The 23,509-nt window shown below is 38.5% G+C and overlaps 1 protein-coding gene across 1 annotated transcript in view; it reads left to right on the top strand.

Moving 5' to 3' along the window:
* The window catches only part of COL25A1 (collagen type XXV alpha 1 chain), a 503,765-nt gene that overhangs the window by 280,521 nt on the left and 199,735 nt on the right, over positions 1–23,509 (top strand). Inside the window, exon 5 of the mRNA XM_086407020.1 lies at positions 14,260–14,277. Coding sequence (XP_086263146.1) covers positions 14,260–14,277 — 18 coding nt within the window. The remainder of the gene's footprint in view (positions 1–14,259; positions 14,278–23,509) is intronic.

Here is a 23,509-nt window from a genome sequence, read left to right as displayed (position 1 = left end):
TGGGGAGACCACAAACCTACTTAAATTCAAGTCACCCTCCACTCTGCGCCTGCGCCTGCCCAGCTGAAGGCAGATGGAGGAAAACAACCCTGCTAACTGGCCTCATTTTAAACTCTCAACCACTAATCTTGAGGATGCACAGTGCTATCCATGTCTGCGATCCAATCACTGTCTAACTTTCTTAGCTGTTTCAAATTTTTTTCCTTACTCAATTCTCTAGCATCTCCTTCACACTTAATGTTGTTAAAAAGTATTGTTTGTTGTTTCTCTGCGAAAATAGAAGCCATCAGAATAGAATTCTATGCACTCCCACCACCAAATCTGATAGTTTCCTCAGGTCTTTCCTCGTGCTACAAGAAACGAACTGTTCCTTCCTTGTGCAGCTGAACCAATCCCCTCTGCCTTGCTCATGTTCATTGCTCTTCAATTGTTGTTTCTCTTCTATATCATCGATTTTCCCTCTCCATTAAATAATTCTGTTAACACAAATGAAGCCATAATATCATCCATCTTAGGGGAAAAAAATTTCCTTGACTCCATATCTTCCTCTAGACACTGTTGCATTTCGCTTCCACTGTCCACAGCAAAACTCCTAGGAAGAGTTGTCCATAACTAAGCAAGATATTAATATCTGCCACTCCGCTGAATCCTTCTTGTTCGGGTCACTGATTATCTTCACTATGAAAAATTCAGGGATCAGGGTTCTGTTCAAATGTTACTAGATCATATTTAACAGAACCTATTGCTCTCTTCTTGTTGGAACACTTTCATTGCTTATCTCTTTGGTGGGTATCTCTCTTTCAAGGTGCTCTTCCAATCTCACTGGCCTCTCCTCAGCCTGGCTAGTTCGTTTACTTCTTCTTGGTCTCTAAATGTTGTGCTCAAAGGCTCAGTCCTGGGGCCTTTTTTCTTCCTTATTTACATTCACTTGCTAGGTGATTGCATGTAATCTCATGGTTTTAATATCATCTGTATGTCAAAGGTTCCCAGATTCATATCTGCGGCCTAGACTTCTCCTTTACTCTGGACTTGTATTTCTAAGTATCTACTCAACATCCCTACATGGCTGTTTCACAGATATCACAAACCATATGTCCAAAACCAAATTCTCCAACCCTGCTCCTCTTTAGTCTTCTCCACAACAGTGTATGACATCGCCATTCCTTTAGTTGCTCCAGGCAAATCTGGGAGTCACTCCTGACTCCTCTTTTTCCTCACACCCTGCATTCAATCGATCTACAAATCTTATACCACTTGCTTCACAATATTCAGTTCAGTTCAGTCACTCATTCAGGTCCGACTCTTGGCAACCCCATGGACTGCAGCACACCAGGCCTCTTTGTCCATTGCCAACTCCCAGAGTTTACTCCAACTCATGTCCATTGAGTCGGTGATGCCACCCAACCATCTCATCCTCTGTTGTCCCCTTCTCCTCCTGCCTTCATTCTTTCCCAGGATCAGGGTCTTTTCAAATGAGTCAGTTCTTTGCATCAGGTGGCCAAATTATTGGAATTTCAGCTTCAGCATCAGTCCTTCCAATGTACATTCAGGACTGATTTCCTTTAGGATGCACTGGTTGGATCTCCTTGCAGTCCAAGGGACTCTCAAGAGTCTTCTCCAACATCACAGTTCAAAAGCATCAATTTTCCAGCACTCAGCTTTCTTCACAGTCCAACTCTCACATCCATACATGACTTCTGTAAAAACCATAGTTTTGACTAGATGGACCTTTGTTGGCAAAGTAATGTCTCTGCTTTTTAATATACTGTCTAGGTTGGTCATAACTTTTTTTTCCAAGGAGCAAGAGTCTTTTAATTTCATGGCTGCAGTCACCATCTGCAGTGATTTTGGAGCCTCCCAAAATAAAGTCTTCACTGTTTTCACTGTTTCCCCATCTATTTGCCGTGAAGTGACGGGACCAGATGCCATGATCTTAGTTTTCTGAATGTTGCGTTTTAAGCCAACTTTTCACTCTTCCTCTTTCACTTTCATCAAGAGGCTCTTTAGTTCTTCTTGGCTTTCTGCCATAAGGGTGGTGTCATCTTCGTATTTGAGGTTATTGATATTTCTCCCGGCAATCTTGATTCCAGCTTGTGCTTCATCCAGTCCAGGATTTCTCATGATGTACTCTGCATATAAGTTAAATAAGCAGGGTGACAATATACAGCCTTGACATACTCCTTTCTCAATTTGGAACCAGTCTGTTGTTTCATCTCCATTTCTAACTGTTGCTTCCTGATCTGCATACAGATTTCTTAGGAGGCAGGTCAGGTGGTCTGGTATTCCCATCTCTAAGAATTTTCCACAGTTTGTTTTGATCCACACAGTCAAAGGCTTTGGCATAGTCAATAAAGCAGAAGTAGATGTTTTACTGGAACTCTCTTCCTTTTTTGATGATCCAGCGGATGTTGGCAATTTGATCTCTGGTTCCTCTGTCTTTTATAAATCCAGCTTGAACATCTAGAAGTTCATGGTTCATGTACTGTTGAAGCCTGGCTTGAAGAATTTTGAGCATTACTTTACTAGCGTGTGAGATGAGTGCAATTGTGTGGTAGTTTGAGGCACTGCCTTTGGCACTGCCTTTCTTTGGGATTGGAATGAAAACTGACCTTTTCCAGTCCTGTGGCCATTGCCGAGTTTTCCAAATTTGCTGACATATTGGGTGCAGCACTTTCACAGCACCATCTTTTAGGATTTGAAATAGCTCGATTGGAATTCCATCACCTCCACTACCTTTGTTTGTAGTGATGCTTCCTAAGGCCCACTGGACTTTGCAGTCCAGGATATTTGGCTCTAGGTTAATGATCACACCTTCGTGATTATCTGGGTCGTGAAGTTCTTTTTTGTATAGTTCGTCTGTGTATCTTGCCACCTCTTCTTAATATCTTCTGCTTCTGTTAGGTCCATACCATTTCTGTCCTTTATTGTGCCCATCTTTGTATGAAATGTTCCCTTGGTATCTCTAATTTTCTTGAAGAGATCTCTAGACTTTCCCATTCTGTTGTTTTCCTTTATGTCTTTGCACTGATCACTGAGGAAGGCTTTCTTATCTATTCTTGCTATTCTTTGGAACTTTGCATTCAAATGGGTATATCTTTCTTTTTCTCTTTTGCCTTTTGCTTCTCTTCTATCCACCGCTATTTGTAAGGCCTCCTCAGACAATTTTGCCTTTTTGCCTTTTTGCATTTCTTTTCCTTGGGGGTGGTCTTGATCCCTGTCTCCTGTATAATGTCAGGAACCTCCGTCCATAGTTCTTCAGGCATTCTGTCTATCAGATCTAATCCCTTGAATCTATTTGTCACTTCCACTGTATAATCATAAGGGATTTGATTTAGGTCATACCTGAATGATCTAGTGGTTTTCCCTACTTTCTTCAATTTAAGTCTGAATTTTGCAATAAGGATTTCATGGTCTGTGCCACAGTCAGCTCCCGGTCTTGTTTTTGCTAACTGCATAGAACTTCTCCATCTTTGTCTGCAAAGCATATAATCAATCTGATTTCAGTGTTGACCATCTGGTGATGTCCATGAGTAGAGTCTTGTGTTGTGTTCTTGGAAGAGTGTGTTTGCTATGACCGGTGCGTTCTCTTGGCAGAACTCGATTATCCTTTGCCCTGCTTCATTCTGTACTCCAAGGCCAAATTTACATGTTACTCCAGATATTTCTTGGGTCCTACTTTTGCATTCCAGTCCCCTGTAATGAAAAGGACATCTTTTCTGGTTGTTAGTTCTAGAAGGTCTTGTAGATCTTCATAGAACCGTTCAGCTTCAGCTTCTTCAGCATTACTGGTCGGGGCATAGACTTGCATTACTGTGATATTGAATGGTTTGCTTTGGAAATGAACAGAGATCATTCTATCATTTTTGAGATTATATCCAAGTACTACATTTCACACTCTTTTGTTGACTATGATGGCAACTTCCCAATATATGCAGTATCTAATCATTTTGTCTCCTCTACTGCTCTCCTGGGCCATCCCATCATTTACCTTTTATTTGGATTTTAACTTCCCTCCATGCTTACACTCTTGCCTTCTTACAGTCTTTTCCCCACAGTAAATGCGGTCGCTTTCAAATATAATTCAGGTTATGTCACTTCTCTGTAAAAAACCTGCTCTCAATGGCTTTCTACCTGACCCCAACTAAAAGCCAAGTTCTTATCACAACTTACAAAGTTCTACATGACCTGGCTCTTCCACCTCCTTGACTGCATCCCTGCCTGTTTCCTATTGCTCCCTTGCATCCAGACCCTGGACTGGAAGATCCTATCTCTTTAGTGGGCATTCCTCTTGCTCTTCATTTTCCGTCTTTTCCTCTTGCCTTCCATGATGACCCTATACAGCAGGGCCCTCCTACTCTGTCCTCCTTATCCTCATATATTTTTCTTCTTAACCATTATCACTACTGGGTGGATTATTTGTAAACATTTTCCTACAGTCTGTCTCCCCCTACAAACAGCTGAGTCTTTGTTGGCATGGACTTTTTTATTTCTCATATTTACTTTTCCTAGTATTTGAAAAATGCTAACACACAGGAGTGGCTTGCAAATATTGATTGATTGAATAAATGAGCTATCAACCACAGTTTTCCCACCTTCATCCCACACCCAGACAACTTCTACTTCAGAGCGCTTTGAGATTTAGGGCTTAGCACACCTCCATTTTCTGCCCCTGAGCACCCAAATGTATTATTTGCGTGTAGCCTCACTTCCTTTCTCCTCTTCTCAGAGTGATGTCTCTTCTCCTTGCCCTGATTCTCTGACACCACCTCTTTTTGTGTTCTCTTATATTGATATATTGTGCTCTAAAAGCCTTTTCTTTCCTCTCAGCTAAGAGTTGTCTGTCAGTTTGCAAACATTGTCAGATCCTTCCCTTCTACTGCAAAAACAAATAAAAGAACAAAACTTCTAATCTTCAGCCTTTTACCTTCTATCCTGTTTCTTTTCTTCCCTTTATACACAACTACTCAAAAGAATTGTCACCTGAGATTGATGAAGAGTTGGTACACATGCTTTCCACTTTTTGCCTTTTATAGACATTGCTGATTAATCCCAGTGCCATTTTCAAAGTCTATAACCCGGCCTCAAAGCCCTCTCTTAACACATTATCCCAGGTGGCCATTCACAATTAGAGTTGCCACTTGGGATGACACCTGCTTGCCATTTCTGGAGCTTATCCTTAACTTGCTCACCTCACTGCTCAAACAATTACATTTCATATTCTTACTTCCTGTGGGTTAAGTGCAATGAACTCTTTGCAGTCTTCATTTAATTCTCTTTTTGAAATTCTCTCCAATATTGGCTTTATAAAACTCATGTTTGTTGCTATTGTTTTTCATTCTCTTCCTCCTCAGTTACCTTCTGGGGACTCTATTCCTCTCTTCCCCATAAAATGTTTATTTTTGTCTACGCAAGGATTCTTAACCTGGGATGAAAGATTTGCTAGAGAATCCATGGATGGACTTAAAATGTGTGTTTTGTGTGTGCTGGATATTAAGTGTTTGGTGTATGGATATGTCTAGGTAGAGCAGCTATATCTTTTATCCAGTTCAAAGGAGAGTGAAGAATGATTGCTACTTGCTTCCTCTGGATTGTTGTTCAGTCGCTCAGTTGTGTCTGACATTTTTGTGATCCTGTGGACACGCCAGGCTTTCCTGTCCTTGGCTGTCTCCTGAGGTTTGCTCAGACTCATGTCTGTTGAGTCAGTGAGGCCATCCAACCATCTTATCGTCTGTCTCCCCCTTCTCCTCTTGCCCTCAGTCTTTTCCACTATCACAGTTTTTCCAGTGAGTCAGCTCTTCACATCCAGTGGCCAAAGTATTGGAACTCAGCTTTACCTTCCAGTGAATATTCAGGGTTGATTTCCTTTAGGTTTGACTGGTTGGATCTCCTTGCAGTCCAAGGGACTCTCAAGAGTCTTCTCCAACACCACAGTTCAAAAGCATCAATTCTTCGGCACTCAGCCTTCGTTATAGTCCAACTTTCACATTCATACATGACTACTGGAAAAACCATAGACTTCCCTGGTGGCTTAGATGTTAAAGCGTCTGCCTACAACGCGGGAGACCCGGGTTTGATCCCTGGGTCGGAAAAATCCTCTGGAGAAGGAAATGGCAACCCACTCCAGTATTCTGGCCTGGAGAATCCCCTGGATGGAGGAGACTGGTTGGCTGTAGTCCATGGGGTCTCAAAGAGTCGGACATAACTGAGGGACTTCCTGGAAAAACCATAACTTTGACTAGATGGACCTTTGTCAGCAAAGTAGTGTCTCTGCTTTTGAATACGCTCTAGGTTTGTCATAGCTTTTCTTTTTTTTTGAAGTTGTGTGATTGGGAATGTTACCCAGCCTCTCTGAAACTTGGTTTGTTCAACTACAAATGATGGAAATGACCCCTAATTTGTAGGCTTATTGTAACAGAAATGTCATTCTTGGAGCTCTTGGTGTCTTGTGGAAGTCAGTAAGTTATAGTTGTTATGATACAGCCCCAAAGACCTTGGTCCCTAAAGTACACAAGCTTCTGGGCTTGCAGAGCCTCTCCGCCTGAATTTTGAAATAGGTTTCCATTTTTAGGGCTCTGTCTCACTGGAGCAAAAAGCATTATGTGACTCATGTATTATCAATTAGTTGACTCTGCTTTAATTAATTTATTAATGCAAACATGTAAGGCAGCTGCAGAGAGCATGAAGTCCATTTTTTTGCACAATATTTAGAAAATTGGGCATTTACATAAATTTAATCAGACTGAGAGATGTTTACAAATTGGCTTCTCATATTATCTGGCACAATCAAAATAGCATACTTTTAAAGATGTAATAAAATTGGAAGAAGCCAAATTATTCATTATATACAATTTAAGAAAAATTTGTTAGGCAGTAGAAATTGCCTTTGTATTCTTTAAAAAGCATGTATTTTCAAAACAGTGGAAGCTGAGCAGGTGTCTCGACTCACATATATTCTATGTGTTTATTGTATCCTATTAAATGTATGTTTGTAAACTTGTCATTTATTTACATCTTCCAGATTCCATGCCAGTTGGTGAAAAAACTTGGAGATGTAGTTTGTTTTAGAAGTTTGATATACATTTATATCCAAAATTATACATCCTGTAAATGGCTTTATAAAATAATACAGCTAAATCCCCAAGCCCAAATATTTTGGTCTGCAAAACTGCAGTTTCCCAACAAATTCAACTGAGCAGGGATCTCCAGTCTCATGAACCATGGCCTTCTGTAGTTGGTTCTTGACTCTAGAACTCTCCTACCCCTATGTCTATGACAGCTCCATTCCTAGAAATGATGCGGGGCTTACATAGAAGGTGAATTCAAAACTCTTACTTATTGAATTCTAAAGAATAGTTTGAAGAATTTTTCAAATGCTTCCAAGTAATTAAAAACACCCTGAATTGAGAAAGTTGGAAAATGGAATTCAAATCACTGACCTAGATCTTTGAGTGAATGAATCTACTATGGAAAAAATTTGGTTCTGTTTAAAAATTTCTGCAGTGAATTAGGTATCATGCTCAATATTTTTATGATCAAGACATGGGGCTAGAAAAATGTTGGGAAGTACAGAAAAGTCTCAGGATAGAAAGAATTACTCATAATTCCACCACCAAGAAATAACTACCATTTTCATGTATTCTTCCTCTCTTCCTTCCTCTCTTCCTATCTTCTCCTCCCTCACCTCCTTCCTTGTTTCCTTCATTTTCTCTTTCTTTATTTCCTTCCTTCTTTCTTCATATAGATATATTTACAAATATATGTCTGAATAAATACATATATGTATATGCATGTAGAATTATACCCCAGAAAATATATAATCTGCATTTTATATGAATAAATTTATATGAATAAATAAAATATGAATATTCATATAAATAAAAATTTATATGAATAAATAAAATATATGAATTGTATAATTGGAATAACACTGCCTTATCATTGTTGTATCATAAGGAATTAATTGTGCATGCTAAGTTGCTTCAGTCATGTCTGTCTCTTTGCGGATCCTATGGACTGTAGCCAACCCAACTCCTCTACCCATGAGATTCTCCAGGCAAGAATACTGGAGTGGATTGCCATGCCCTCCTCCAGGGGAACTTCCCCACCCAGGAATGGAACCCTCATCTCTTACGTCTCCTGCATTTCAGGCAGGTTCTTTACCACTAGCACCTCCTGGGAAGTCCCAAGGACTAATCATATATAGTCAAATATTTGTATAGAAATAAGTAGACACTGTTATAATAGCAAAAATCTGAATCAACCTCAGTGGAATATTAAGCATTCAATACATTTAAATATTGTAAATTAATGCATAAATGGAATCCTTATCTTTCTTATGCTCTGTATGTGAAACTTTTAATGACAAAAAATGCAGCTGATAAAATTCTTTACTTTCTTATGTTCCCACTGTGACCATTTAATCGTAAGATAAACATAGCATAGTGTTAGAAAAATAATAATGTTTTAAAATTACTGTGGGAAGGACTTAATCTGCTTAAGTATGAGTAAATCTTTAAATAAATCATGTTATTTATTTATAAAAGGTAAACATCATGGAAGAAATCTTCCAAGTTGTGAATGAATTTTGTTTCCTTTACATTGAACCCAACAAAACCATCTCCATGTTCACTCTCACTTTCTCTCTTTTCTCTTTCAAATGAACAAGAAAGACATATCCACCAGGCTTGAGTCTATAGCTATTTATTTTCCTGTTGCGTAGAGTATGACTTTTCTTTCCCAGAGTTAAAACCATGGAGGATTAAGTATTTTTCAAAAGAAAAGCTTAAATTGAAATACTCTTATCTAAGTAATATTATGTGACTGTGACTAAGGTAAGAATTATTAATATCTATCCTGCAGGGTAACGCAACAGGCAGTATAAATTATGAATAATGTTTGTTTCAGCCAAGCGTGTAAGAGTCCTTGGAAGCATGAGTAGTTTACAGACACTGCGAGATTAGGCAGTTTTTGCAAAGCCATTTCTTAATGCACGTAATCTGTATTGCTTTATTTTCTTCAATTGTTTTTCTCTGTAGTTCATCATCCCCATGTTAATTTGTTTTTAAAATTAATAGACACTTTTTATCTAAATTTGAATTAGTCGAATGAATTGTTGGTGTTGGTTTTATAGCCCACTTTGAATTGCCGTGCTACAATGGTATAGCATTTTATAATTTGCAAAGTCATTTGATATAATATTCTCACATTAATTAGATACAGAGACTTAATCAAACTAGGGAGTGGTTTTTCTTCAAGATATCAGTCTCATGCTTTTTGTCCTAAGGCACACAGGTAGGTGTCTAAACTTCCCCTGATACCCTTGCAGGCTTCTGCCTTAGCTCCATCTCTGGCATCTGAAGAAGATTCCAGTGAGGAAAGAGACTTCCTCTTCAACATAGATGTGTTTATTTGCATGAGCAGAAGCCAAGAGATTAAGAAGTTATATTTTGAAAATACAACTCTGAAATGTAAGGATAGCCGACTCTCTAATGGTTCTCTAAAAATACTGTAACCAATTTGAGGACCAATCCAAAATTCTCACCTTTCAGCAATTCAGTAATTGTTTCCAAAGCACCTTGTAACTTGGGCACTGGGGTGTCAGGGATTAAATGTGAATAGACTCACAGGATGAGCAAGATTCCTGCTTCCTGGTGCTGCAAATGTAGAGTACACATATTCTGCTTACTGGCACAGACTTTACGTCAAACTGCGACTCAAGAAAGGTTAAGGGATCCCACTGAGATGGTTCTATGTGAGTGCGTGCGTGTGCGTGCAGTCGCTTCAGTCGTGTCTGACTCTGTGCGACCCTAGGGACTGCAGCCTGCCAGGCTCCTCTGTCCACGGTATACTCCAGGCAAGAATACTGGCATGGGTTGCCGTGCCCAGCTCCAGGGGATCTTCCCGACCCAGACATTGAATTCTCGTCTCTTAAGTCTGCCTGCATGGGCAGGCAGGTTCTTAACTGCTAGTGCCTCCTGGGAAGCCTGATGGTTCCTATGATAGGATTCCAACTCTCAGAATGGCTGCCACCAGAATAATCCTGTTGCCAACTGAGACAATCTGAAGCTTTACCTGCATGCTTGCTTCATGTGCTTTTTTCTCCTGAAAAGAAAAATAAACTTGACATCTGAATATGTGGATTTGAACATTTTCAAGAGGTAATGAAGTTACGATGATCATCTTCAAATGATCTTTTTAGACTGCAAAGGTTCGAACGTGCAAAAGCATAGAAATGATTATTTTAAAGTTTTTTTTTTCAGTTCAAGACAGTGAAATAAACTGAATCTGAGTACACTAACGGTGAAGTCAAGTTTAGGTTTCTTAATGCTGAGATTCTAAGTTAAGTGCTTTCTGATTACCTTGAAGCAGAGGGAACACCTTTTAGAGGTTCATGAACAATCATCCTCAAGTTTTTGTAACTGAAAGTAATTTTATTTAAAACTTATCACTGTAAAAATGTATGTGGGTCTGATATCCTAATCAGTATTTCAAAATAAGATGGTTTGTGAAAGTACAAATTTTGTGTGCCTGTCTGTGCACGTGCTAACGGAAAAATGGCATCTGTCCCATTTGGAAAAGAATGACCCAGAATCACCAGCCATAAAAAAAGTATCATGTGGTGAAACTAATTGCCTCAGTCAAAAATCTAAATGACTTGGTTGATTTAGAAAAGGGTGTTAGTACTTTCTGGCAACCATAGCTGTGATAACAGCCTGGCAAAAACTGGTTAATACTGCTCTTTAATTGCCTAAAGTAACAATGCATACTCCAGCGATATGTCTTCTCATTTATCGTGTTCCATCTTGGTTTACTTGCCTCCCGAAACTTTTAACTTGCTTTGAACACTTTTCTGTCAAGCATCAGCTACTGGCTGATTGTTTTCCGCCATGCTGTTCTGATTACCACGTTTTCAAGTCAGCTTTTCCTGCTGTTTCTTTTTCTTCACGCTGGTGCCTTAGCAGCCTTGAGGGCATTGCACTGAGCTGTTGACGTACAGTAAATCAGCAACTCCATTCTCCATCTTTAAATGTCTGGCCTAAACTTAAGTATTTCTGTGATTTAACTACTTCTCTTGGCATGGCTCCTGATTATGCTAGATTGTACTCTTTTGGGTTTTTATTTATAGAAACATTTTTGATGATTTGCTTGGGGGGGAAAGGTCCTTTTCAGCCATTTTTAAAGATTCAACTTAAAAGTTTTATTTGCTAACCTTCATCATAATTTTTAACTCCTCAGAGTGCATTTTAGAAAACCAAAAGAAATTCACTTTCACTTTTGATTGCTAATAATATTCACTACCTATAAGTTAGAATAGACTTGAAAATGATCCGCTGGTGTATGAAAACACTTGTGCCACTCAGTGAACTACTCAGTAGCAACAAAGAAATTCTGAGATACTTCTTTGGATGATTTGTCTGTGAAGAAGTCTTTGTCACATAGTGTCTTGGATCACCAAGGATATTTCCAAGATGCTTTTCTTGGGCTCTTGTCTACTCTCTATGCTCTGCTCTCCATGGGGGAACTTAACACTTCCACACCCTCTGAAACCTCTCCTCCAACACTTTGCTCACTTAGCCAGATGGCTTTATACCATGACTGCCAGATTCCAGCTGCTAGACTGCTTTCTTCTAGGTGTTCACTAGGAGACACCTGGTATTCTACGTGTCTCCAGGTGAAGAGCTTGTTGCATCACACTGAGTTAAGGAGACTTGGTGCAGGCAGCCCTGGAATCTTGTGTATGATTTGTAAGACTTGCATTGTGTAAGCCATGTTTTAGGGAGGTTGCCAAATTTGCCGTTTAGTTTGCATTGTTTTTCTGGGAATCCTCTCTGTCAACCCACTTCCATCTCTCTTTTTCACATTCTCCACCCTGCACATATCCACATACATATATACACACCAAACACACCTCAGATTCATATCTGACATTAGGGTAATCTGAGTTCCCTGGCGCTGTATATGTTCCAATGCCTATATAAAAGTCAACTTTTTATCTTTACCATCACTTACTATTTGTTCTCACTATCACTCATAAAAAGTTTATAATGCAATGTATATTTGTGCAATTTATGCAAACATTGTGCTAAAAGTCATTTGTTAAATGTAATGGCAGAAATGCTGGCTTTTAAAGATAGACAAGAAAAGCCTGTAATTTGTAAAACAACCATAGGTATGAAAAAATCTCAGCAATGATGCTAAAATATATTCCTTTGAAGAAATTCTTTCTGATTTTAAAGATGTCTACATTTTAGTCTTTACCAAAAAAAAAAAAACATATAAGAAAGGTAATTTATTCTGAGGTTCTATAAAAGGTTCATGGTGACATTTCAGAGTGTGCATTAGCTTAAAAAGTTTGGAAAGATCAAAAGCGTAAAGCATCCAGAGGAAGAGTGATCATGCAAGAGCTTGTGAGCATGTACTGTGATTTCATCCATTATGCAGATCTGGAAGATCCATATTTATATGTAGATGAACAGCCCTGTACTTATAGGTTCTCCATGTTTAGAGCTGATGTTAGAGCTGTTTGCTACCCTCAAGAACCTTTGCTGACCTGGTTTTTGTACAGGTATCAGTTAAGAGGCTGGGTGCCCTCTGGCCCTAGGTCTTCATCTGGAAGCAGAGATTCAGGCTGTTGCAGCCTGGGAGTACCTGGGGGGTTTAGTGCCCACTCAAGTTAAGCGTGCTCTGGGACCATGCTGATCTCAGTTAAGTCTGCATACAGCTCTGAGTTTAAACTTTCAGAGTGAAAGCCAAAATGGCCTGCTGCAAAATGTTTGAACTTTGGAATCAGTTTGGATTTAAAGTCTGCCCTTTTCGCCTATAGGCTGTGTGATTTTTTAGCTTATTTCTATGAGTCTGTGATCTGGTGGTTCAGACCATAAAGCATCTGCCCGCAATGCGGGAGACCCAGGTTCAATCCCTGGGTTGGGAAGATCCCCTGGAGAAGGAAATGGCAACCCACTCCAGTACTCTTGCCTAGAAAATTCTGTGGATGGAGGAGCCTGGTGGGCTACAGTCCATGGGGTCACAAAGAGTCAGACGCGACTGAACGACTTCCCTTTTCTATGAGTCTCAGTTTCTTCATTATAAAATGCAGGACAGTTATAATAAATGGAATAACACATCCAAATTTGCCTGGGACTATAAGGAATGAATGACTGGTATTCTCTTATCCCTCTGCATCACTAAAGAGTCAGGCGTGGAGTGAGTCACATCCACAGTAGCTTGGTATAACTCCGCTTTCTGGTTTGATAGATGAAATCTAGACAGAGCTCTTGGATCTGTTCTATCACCAGTCAGTTAGAGACCATGTGCCTAGAGGAATTCCAAGTCTGAAGAGAAGCTGAAAGAGAAAGAAAGAGCCTTCTCTGGGAGTTGTATTAGCTCCTTGTTTTTTTGTGTAATACTCAGTGGCATACAGGTGATATAATGAGATTATACATCATTTACTTTTTAAGATTCCCTAATTCAGTGTGAACTTTTTCTTTCATCTCATCTATACAAAATCCAATTGGAGATTTGAAGAAGGTGATGTATAATCAATACTTTTATTCACAGGTGATTTTCCTTTAGTAAGAAACACTTGCAGTTATGCTGTTTTGAAATTTTTATTAGTTTAAGCAACAGGAAAGTGACATTCAAAATAAATCTGATTGACCAGAGGTTACATAATCTTGTTTGTATGAGGAGTTATGATGCACTTTAATTGAGCCAAAGACCTCTCATATTCTTTTAAAATGCCCTTAGATTGGATTATGCAGAGTAAAAGATAGATGTTTATTTTTTAATAGACTTAAAATATTATTGAAACAATGAGAAATGTAAAGAGTTGGTGAATTCTAAAGTTAAACAGCTGCCTCTTTTTTCTTCTCTCTGTGCCATCTCTGAATATGTAGCTCATAATAATAATGTGCTAGAAGATCCTCCCTTTATGTAACCGATTCATTATTATCATGTGAGAAGTATTTCACCCTTTGCCTTTTCTTTCTCCATTTTAATTCCAGAGCATAGTAAAACTCTTGAGTCATTTTGGAGTTACATATAACAGATCATAACATCAAGATTTTAGATAAATAGCATAGAGTAAAAATATTAAGAAATAACTTGATTAAAAAGTGAAATTGTCTGTAGTTAGGTATTATTATTTTCAGAAATATTTTGAAAACATGTTCAGAACTAGTTTAAGTTTTGATACTGAAAATACTCACTGAAGAAGCAATTTTATAACTATTTTCCTTTCTTTCTCCTTTTCAACTGCAGGGTCAGCCCGGTCCTCAGGTAAGTGAACACTTTTTCTTCTCACAAATTAATTTCAATTTAAGATTTTTCCAGCCTAGAGGTTTTGCCATTCTTTTCAAAGCATATAAAGAAGCTATGAACCAGTAATCATGACACCACCCAGTAGACCAAATATTTCCCAGGAGTAAATCTTTGGGGCCTCTTCAGGATTGCGTGAGTCATATCAGCTGTTGGGCCAGATGGCAAGTTTAACAATGTACTATCATATAAAGCAAGACTCTTTAATAGATCTGAGACAGTGCCACAGGGCTTTAATGTAAGATAAAATGACTTAGTAGTAGATGTTGGGTAGGAACTGGTTGGCATTAGGTATTGATTCATCATTACTAATACATTGTCGTCAATCCCCACAGACTGATTATTTAGATTGCCATCCTATCAACTAATTTTGACTTATTATAGATAGATATTTAATTTGTTCTACATTTCCTTTTTTTAAACTTTTTAAAAAATTTTATTTTTAATTGGGAGAAAATTACTTTAATGTTGTGTTGGTTTCTGCCATACAGCAATGAAAATCAGTCATAATTAAATATATATCAACTCCCTATATTTTCAATATAAACTAACTGCTGAAGATATGATTTATCATTATGAATGCAGTCAACAGACAATCTTTTGAGCCCTAAATCATAGTGAAGTAAATGAGGAAATATTAGGAAGGGGAGGAATGTGTATAAAGATGAAACACACAGAAGAAGAGAGTTGTCAGAAATGAACAGTCAATAAAAAACCCTCAATATTAGCAATTATTGTAGTCAGTAGGAAACCAGAGACAAGGAAATGACATTATTAATGTTTTACCTCTAACACCATCATACCTGTAAATAAAATAGTTATTTATTGAGTTCCCTTTTCGTGTTTTTCCCCTCGATATGCTGAATACTTTTTCTGTCCTAGATTGTTTCCTAAATAAGTGATTTTCCCAAATAAGTGGAGCCAATGCCACAAACTGTCTATTATGTGCTGATTCTCCTACTAGACCATGATAATATATTTATATTTTATGAGCTCTGAATATAAGGATATCTAACAAAACAAACAAAATCCCCCCTGGTAGAATATTCCTTTTCACACTACTCATGAGAAATATCTTGAGAAATAATTAATTTATATTCACTCGTTATTCACAATAATGAATACTCTCATTATTTATAATTTTCACTTTTTAAAAAATATTTATTGGAGTATAGTTGATTTACAATATTGTGTTAGTTTCAGGTGTACAGAAAAGTAAATCAGTTATACATATACACATATCCAGTCTTTTTTAGATTATTTTCCCACATATACCATTACAGAGTACTGAGCAGAGTTCCCAGTGCTATATGACAGATCCTTATTAGTTATATATTTTATAGATAGTAGTATGTAGTATAGTAGTATGCCATTGATCTAAGATCAAACCAGTCAATCCTAAATGAAATCAACACTGAATGTTCTTTGAAAGGACTGAAGCTGAAGCTCCAATACTTTGGCCACCTGATGCAAAGAGCTGACTCATTGGAAAAGACCCTGATGTTGGGAAAGATTGAGGGCAGGAGAAGGGGGCAACAGAGAATGAGATGGTTGAATGGCATCATCGACTCAATGGACATGGGTTTGAGCAAACTCTGGGAGAAGTGAAGAACAGGGAAGCCTGGCATACTGCAGTCCTGGGGTTGCAGAGTTGGACATGACTGAGTGGCTGAAGAACATAGTGTATATGTCAGTTCCAGCCTCCCAATTTATCCCTCCTTCCTTTACCCCTTGGTAAACACAAGTTTGTTTTCTATATCTGTGACTCCTGTTTTGTAAATAAGTTCACTTTTACCCTTCTTTTTTAGATTCCACATGTAATGACATTGTATGATGTTTGTCTTTCTATGTCTGTCTGTCTTCACTCAGTATTACAACCTCTGGGTCCATCTGTGTTGCTGCAAATGGCGTTATTTTGTTCTTAATTTTCACTCTTATGTTCTAAGTAATCTCAGGCTAGTTACTAGAGGGAGAAAACCCATGAAAGAAAGTCATAGTTTCTTCCCTAAATTTGAAACTGCTACATTATAATGAGATGAAAACAAAGTAAAAGTTGCTTTGCATGCTTTATTTTATTTAATGCTTGCAACAGTCCTGAAAGTAATATTATCCTAGATCTAGATCTAAGAGATATATATTTTTGATCTCTTCTTATTCTGTATATATGCTAGGTTTTCCAGGTGGTGCAGTGGTAAAGAATTTGCCTGCCAACGCAGGAGACGCTAGAGATACAGGTTCAGTCTCTGAGTTGGGAAGATCCCCTGGAGTAGAAACTGGGAACCCACACCAGTAATCTTGCCTGAAAAATTCCATGGACAGAGGAGCCTAGTGGGCTACAGTCCTTGGGATCGCAAAGAGTTGGACGTGACTGAGCACATACGCACCTTCTGTATATATCCTTATCTATATATGTATCTGTGTCTGTGAACCTGTGAGAACTATGTACACACACAACCTATGAGAACCTATGGGAAACAGTGCAGAGCTTGCCTTAGAACTGCCCTGCTGCAGGGCAGGAAAACTAATGCATTTAATCACTAATTTCCCATCCTTCATTGATGAAAGCTGTACCTGGGTGTTAACTCCCTGGCACTTCTGGCCTGCCCTAGAAGGTATAACACACTCCAGCTGTTCAAAGAATGCAGGAAGCTGTAAGAACATATGGGACCTGCATTCTAGCACAGTCTTGGAGAGAAGCAGCGGCGTGTGTTGGCACCTACATCTGCTACAACACTCAAGTGCCAGTGTTCTATAGACGAAATAGAGAGGGAAACTCAGATAGGGCTATAAGGACTTAGAAAACTGGACAGAAAGACAGCATGAAAAGCATAATGAGACATTAGAGAGGATAACTATAAAAGAAGAACATGGAAAAAAAGAACATGGTCATAACAAATTTTGAATGCACAGTCATAGTGAATGAGCAGATGAAGGATGATAAACCAGTACAGGAAGCCAAGAATAGTCAGAACCAGGAACATCTATGGAGGGATCATGGTAGCTGAAATTTAAAAGTGTATCACGGCACTTTAAGAAGCCAAGAGATACCCCCACATTGTCTTTCTACACCATAGGCAAAGAGTTTTGTTGCTACGTCTCCAAGGAAAAGTCTGACCTTCTTCTTATTCCTACATCATTATAGTATTTTTCAAAAGAAACTTCCAATTTTAGATTTTAAATTAGAGAATTATTAATGAACTTTTCAGGTAAGTACTAGATGATTATTAACTGCTTGTTACTCATATACAAATGTTTATGTCAATTAGCGTTTTCTTGCATAGGTTGAACACTGCCACATGATCTTATTCACATTGCTGTATGATGTAAAACTCTTAGAAAAACTCAGTACTCTTTCTTTGCTATCACACATTATTTAATAAGGACTTCCAGATTAATAGGGTTTTATTTTGCAGACCAGTGGTAAAAAGGGGAAATATCTTATCATCAAGGAGTTCTGATTGTCTTTCTAAAATTGAAGACGGCTTGGATGGACTTCGATTGTTAAAAAATTGCAAAGACTAGAAAGCTAAATAGCAGTGAACTCTGTTACAGTAACAGTACAAAATTGAATACGAAAATAGGCCTTAGGGAAAAGAGGTGAATCTATGCATTTACCTAAATGGGTGAGAAAATGGTTCTTGACAAGGGAAATGAGATGGTGAAAGGATATTAGAAAGAAAAAATAAAAAAGGCAGTTCTAGCAGCTGTGGTTAAGATAGGAAAAGAGGCAGGGGAATGAATGAAGAGGATATTGCTGTGAATCCACTGAATCAGAGGAAATCAAATCCTTGGAGAGGAAAAGGGATGGTTTAGAGTAAATAATGGTTTTTATTTTTCAATTTGTTAATGTGGTGTATTACATTGATTGACTTGCGGATATTGAAGAATCTTTGCATCCCTGGGATAAAGCCCACTTGGTCATGGTGTATGATCTTTTTAATGTGTTGTTGGATTCTGATTGCTAGAATTTTGTTAAGGATTTTTGCATCTATGTTCATCAGTGATATTGGCCTGTAGTTTTCTTTTTTTGTGGGATCTTTGTCAGGTTTTGGTATTAGGGTGATGGTGGCCTCATAGAATGAGTTTGGAAGTTTACCTTCCTCTGCAATTTTCTGGAAGAGTTTGAGCAGGATAGGTGTTAGCTCTTCTCTAAATTTTTGGTAGAATTCAGGTGTGAAGCCGTCTGGACCGGGGCTTTTGTTTGCTGGAAGATTTTTGATTACAGTTTCAATGATCCAGCGATCCCACTGCTGGGCATACACACTGAGGAAACCAGAAGGGAAAGAGACACGTGTGCCCCAATGTTCATCGCAGCACTGTTTATAATAGCCAGGACATGGAAGCAACCTAGATGTCCATCAGCAGATGAATGGATAAGAAAGCTATGGTACATATACACAATGGAGTATTACTCAGCCATTAAAAAGAAAACATTTGAATCAGTTCTGGTGAGGTGGATGAAACTGGAGCCTATTATACAGAGTGAAGTAAGCCAGAAGGAAAAACACCAATACAGTATAATGGCGCATATGTATGGAATTTAGAAAGATGGTAACAATAACCCTGTGTACGAGACAGCAAAAGAGACACTGATATATAGAACAGTCTTATGGACTCTATGGGAGAGGGAGAGGGTGGGAAGATTTGGGAGAATGGCATTGAAACATGTAAAATATCAAGTATGAAATGAGATGCCAGTCCAGGTTCGATGCACGATACTGGATGCTTGGGGCTGGTGCACTGGGACGGCCCAGAGGGATGGTATGGGGAGGGAGGAGGGAGGAGGGTTCGGGATGGGGAACACATGTATACCTGTGGCGGATTCATTTTGATATTTGGCAAAACTAATACAATTATGTAAAGTTTAAAAATAAAATAAAATTTTAAAAAAATAGAGTAAATAATGTCACAGAAACTTGAAAAAAGCAATTGGGTAGAAAAAGAAAAAAAAAATAACATGACAACAGAGTAAAGGAAGAAAGAAGGGGAAGAAATGAGAAAACAGACAGATGAACATTTATATTTCAAACTAAAGATAGTGGGAGTTATTCAGGGGTGGGGCAAAGTTAATCTGTTGAAATGAAAGTCACCCTGATATTTTTTATTAATCCGTATTGACGTAATTCAGTTCAATAACTCGTGTCTATTTTGCCTCTATTAGGTACAAGGCTGTGAAATTGTAGTGAACAAGACACACTCAGTCTCTGTTGTTTTGGTAGTTCTTTTAATAATAATAGTCAAGTAGAGTGTCAAAATTCTGTCAGTTCTGCAGACCCGCCATTCTGAGGATGGCTTTAATCATACCTGCGAGGCCTACTCTGTGTTTGCACATCTGGTTAGTCCCCAGGTTCTGTTGGGACTTTGACATGAGGCATTTAAGGAAGCCTTTTTCCTACACACACAGGTGAACCACCATCAGTGCCATTGCTCCAAGTGTGGCCCTCGTGCCATGCCTTAGTCCTGATAATGGGATTCTGCCCAGATCCAGGCACCCCGTTCTGATGACTTGAGTCCTTTCCCAGCTCCACGTGTCTACACCGTTTTTCCATTATCATCGTCATCCAAGGTCCTCCTTTTCCTTTCCTCTCTACTGCTAAGCTGCCCTGCTGGCTCAGCGGTAAAGAATCCACCTGCAATGCAGAAGATGAAGGAGATATGGGGTTTGATCCCTGGGTTGGAAATGGCAACCCACTCCAATATCCTTGCCTGGAGAATCCCATGGACAGGGAGCCTGGTGGGCTACAGTCCATAGAGTTGCAAAGAGTCAGACACGATGGAAGCGACTTAGCCCCCACGCACCCTGGGTGTTAAGTCATGGTGTGTATACTCTGTGCAGCCTTGCTAATGGCTGACTGAACAGGTCGATGCCTCTAGCTCACTGCCTGCTTGACAGGACTCTCCATTTCTATTTCTCTTGACCCTGAATCTCTCTTGCCATTCTGCACACTGAGCAGACATGCCTGTTGCCTGGCCTGTCACTGCTGCAAAGGAGCTGAGTCCAAATCCCTGTAGTGGAGTCATCAAGTGGGAATTAAGTTGTAGCATCAACCAGTATCAACTTATATATGTTTTCCAGACAAAGTTTTTCTCTCATGGTTCTTATTATGTCATTCTTCTGACTCACAAACTTTAAATCTCAGTATGATTACCATTTAGACTGCAGTAAAATCTAGTTCCTTCCCTGACATTCAAATTCTTTGACTTGACCTGTTTTTCCAGCACTATATCCTACTGATTTTTAAAAAAATAATTGTATTTATTTATTTTGGCTGTGCTGGGTTTTCATTGCTGCTCAGGCTCTTCTCTAGTTGTGCTGAGCGGGGACTCCTCTCTAGCTGCAGTGCGTGGTCTTTTCATTGATTGGCTCTTCTTGTGGAGAACAGCCCTCTCTAGCTGCAGTGCGTGGTCTTTTCATTGACTGGCTCTTCTTGTGGAGAACAGCCTCTAGGGTGCATGGGCTCAGTAGCTGTGACTTCTGGGCAGTAGAGCACAGGCTCAGTAGCTGTGGTGCACAGGCTTAGTTGATCCACAGCATGTGGAATCTTCCCGGATCAGGGATTAAACCTAGTCTCCTGCATTGACAGGTGGATTCTTTACCACTGAGCCACCAGGGAAGCCCCTAGCCCACTGATTTTTAATTAATTTTCTTCCTGGGCACGATACTTCATCCAAACTGAATCAAACCATTAATTCTCTTCTCTTCAAGTCTGTTTTCCTTCATTTGTCTTTTCTTAAACCAGTATTTTCTCCAGAAGTGCTTCCCTCTCAGTGCCTAGATACACTCAGATTCTACACACCCAAATAGGATAACCCTTCATACTTACATGTTACTTCTTCCATCAAGATGTTGTTACTTCCCTTAGCTGAATATAATTTCTCCCTTTTGCTGATTCCACACAGCATTTTATCCTGTACAGCTTTTTATATTACTTTATGTTTTAAAACAGAGAGAATGTAGACAGTTAATCCAGACAGATCGTAAATCACATCCTAGCTCTACCACTTACAAGCTCTGTGATCTTGGGAGAGTTACTCAATCGCTGTGAGTCTTATTTCCCCCATCTGTAAAGCAGAGATGATAAAATCCTATTTCAATGGAGGGTGTGAGGGTTAAGCATGTATATAACTTTTTTCTTTTTTTAGTGTATTTATTTTTTAATTGAAGGATAACTGCTTTACAGAATTTTGTTGGTTTCTGCCAAACGTCAACTTTTAACACAACGTCTACCACGTGCCAGGCACTCAGTATATGTTAATTCCCTCCCTCCCTTTTCCTCTTTCTATTTTATAATAATCATTTATAAACATCTTTTCTTTTTTATTACTAGCTTTTATGATTCTCAGGAGCGGAATCCACGCTTTCTTTAGTCTTTAGTGTCCTCTATAACATCTAACTCAGTTCCTTGTATGTAGTCGAAGTTCAACAAATCTTACTGAGTCACAAGTGGTATATACAAGAGCTTAAGGAAAAGGAAGCTGAGGAGGAGAGAAAACTTTCAGCTTTTCATAATTCTAAGAGCACCAGGCAGTAATACCATCTGTTATCAATTATACCATGTAAAACTGGTCTGAGGTTTCTAAGCTCTGAGATCTTTCTGAACATTTATTGTTGTTAATATCTAACATCCACGTGGTTGGAAGGGCTTCGATGCCTTTGTTTCCTTTCATTATAGTCATTGATTCATGTTGATATTTAATTTTTGGTGAAAATAAACAAATAGCACTCGCCCAGGGCTATACTTATGATGTGTAATTATATTTTGTAGCTATTTATTTGTAGGGTTCAAAGCCCGGATTTAATTTTTAACAATCAGGACAGCTATAGAAAGTAGTTCATGGTGGTTGCAACATGGCATTGCTTAAGCAATAATATTCTCCCATTAATAATAATTTAATATAAATTGTATTTGTATTTGTATTAAAAAACTAGTTGTTTTTTTAAAAACAAAAACCTTCTCAAGATTCTGTCTTGCACACTTTATAAAATATATTGGCCTTATCTTCACCCTGAATAACTCCATCAGCATAGTCAGTAGAGGATAATGAAACAGTGGAATCATTACATTAATGAAAGGTACCCCTTCTATGACAAGGGCATTTCTTTTGCATAAGCTCTGTAGAAGTATAAAGCCCTCCTTGTAACTCCCCTTTGGAGTTGCATGTGAACATAAAGGAGATACAATTCCCTTAGGAATTTGGAAGACTAAAGCTGCGTGCATGGTGTAATTCTGTATTACTCATTGAGAAAAAAATGCAAGAGAAAAACCACAAGCAAATACCATTAGACAACTGCACATGGACGCGTGTGCCTTCCATTTGTACTGGTTCAGATGCACTTGAAAAGAAATGGAAGATGTCACTTTGCCTTTTTCCCCAAACTCTTTTTTACTTCTTGTTGTTTTTTTTGCTTTGACATTGTCATTGCCATTTCACAACATTTTACTAAAATGTACAAAAATAAAGCTGCATGTGCCTTGTAAGGAATTATTCCTGAAAAAAAAAATACTATCTTTGGGGACAGTATTTAACTTTTTGCTCATATGCTTTTAATTGTACTTTAAGCTCCTTCTAAGCTAACACTTTAGCAATTCCTATATTTCATGTTTGTGTTTTAGTCCAGGCTTTGTCAGATCCATATAGTCTGACTTGGGGGCAGGGGGGAGAATGTATTCATTCTCTAAGAAATCTGAAATGCATGTGTCTGTGCCCGCATGTGTGTATGCATGCGTGTGCATATGTGTGTACATATGTACAGAGTCTTTTACTCACTATACAACTGTCCAATTAGTAATGTATCCTACTCTGAATAAACTATGTTAGAACCGATAAAGTATTATCATGCCCCATTATCTACACTTTATGTGGTGATTGTGTTGATAAAGAGAATGATTATAAAAGTCTTAAGATTAAGACTTTGTACTCCAAATAGCTTATACCATTAAGAGTACACACAACAGCTTATTTATTTTACTATAACCATATTTCTTTATTTTTACGTGGTCATTTGTGTATTGAATTGAGGTAACATTACCTCAAAGTTTAATGTTAACTTAGGATTCTTTCCTACTGAAATTAGTTGAAGAAAATTTACTGCCAACTTTGTATTTTGTTTTCTACTAAAGTGAAAGTGAAAGTGAAGTCGCTCAGTCCTGTCCACCCCTTTGCGACCCCGTGGATGGTAGCTACCAGGCTC

Source organism: Bos grunniens, chromosome 6, assembly GCF_055505025.1.
Source record: "Bos grunniens cultivar Pamir isolate PY7600 chromosome 6, Bosgru_T2T1.0, whole genome shotgun sequence".
NCBI classification, from domain to species: Eukaryota; Metazoa; Chordata; class Mammalia; order Artiodactyla; family Bovidae; genus Bos; species Bos grunniens.
This window is presented reverse-complemented; position numbering and strand designations above follow the sequence as displayed.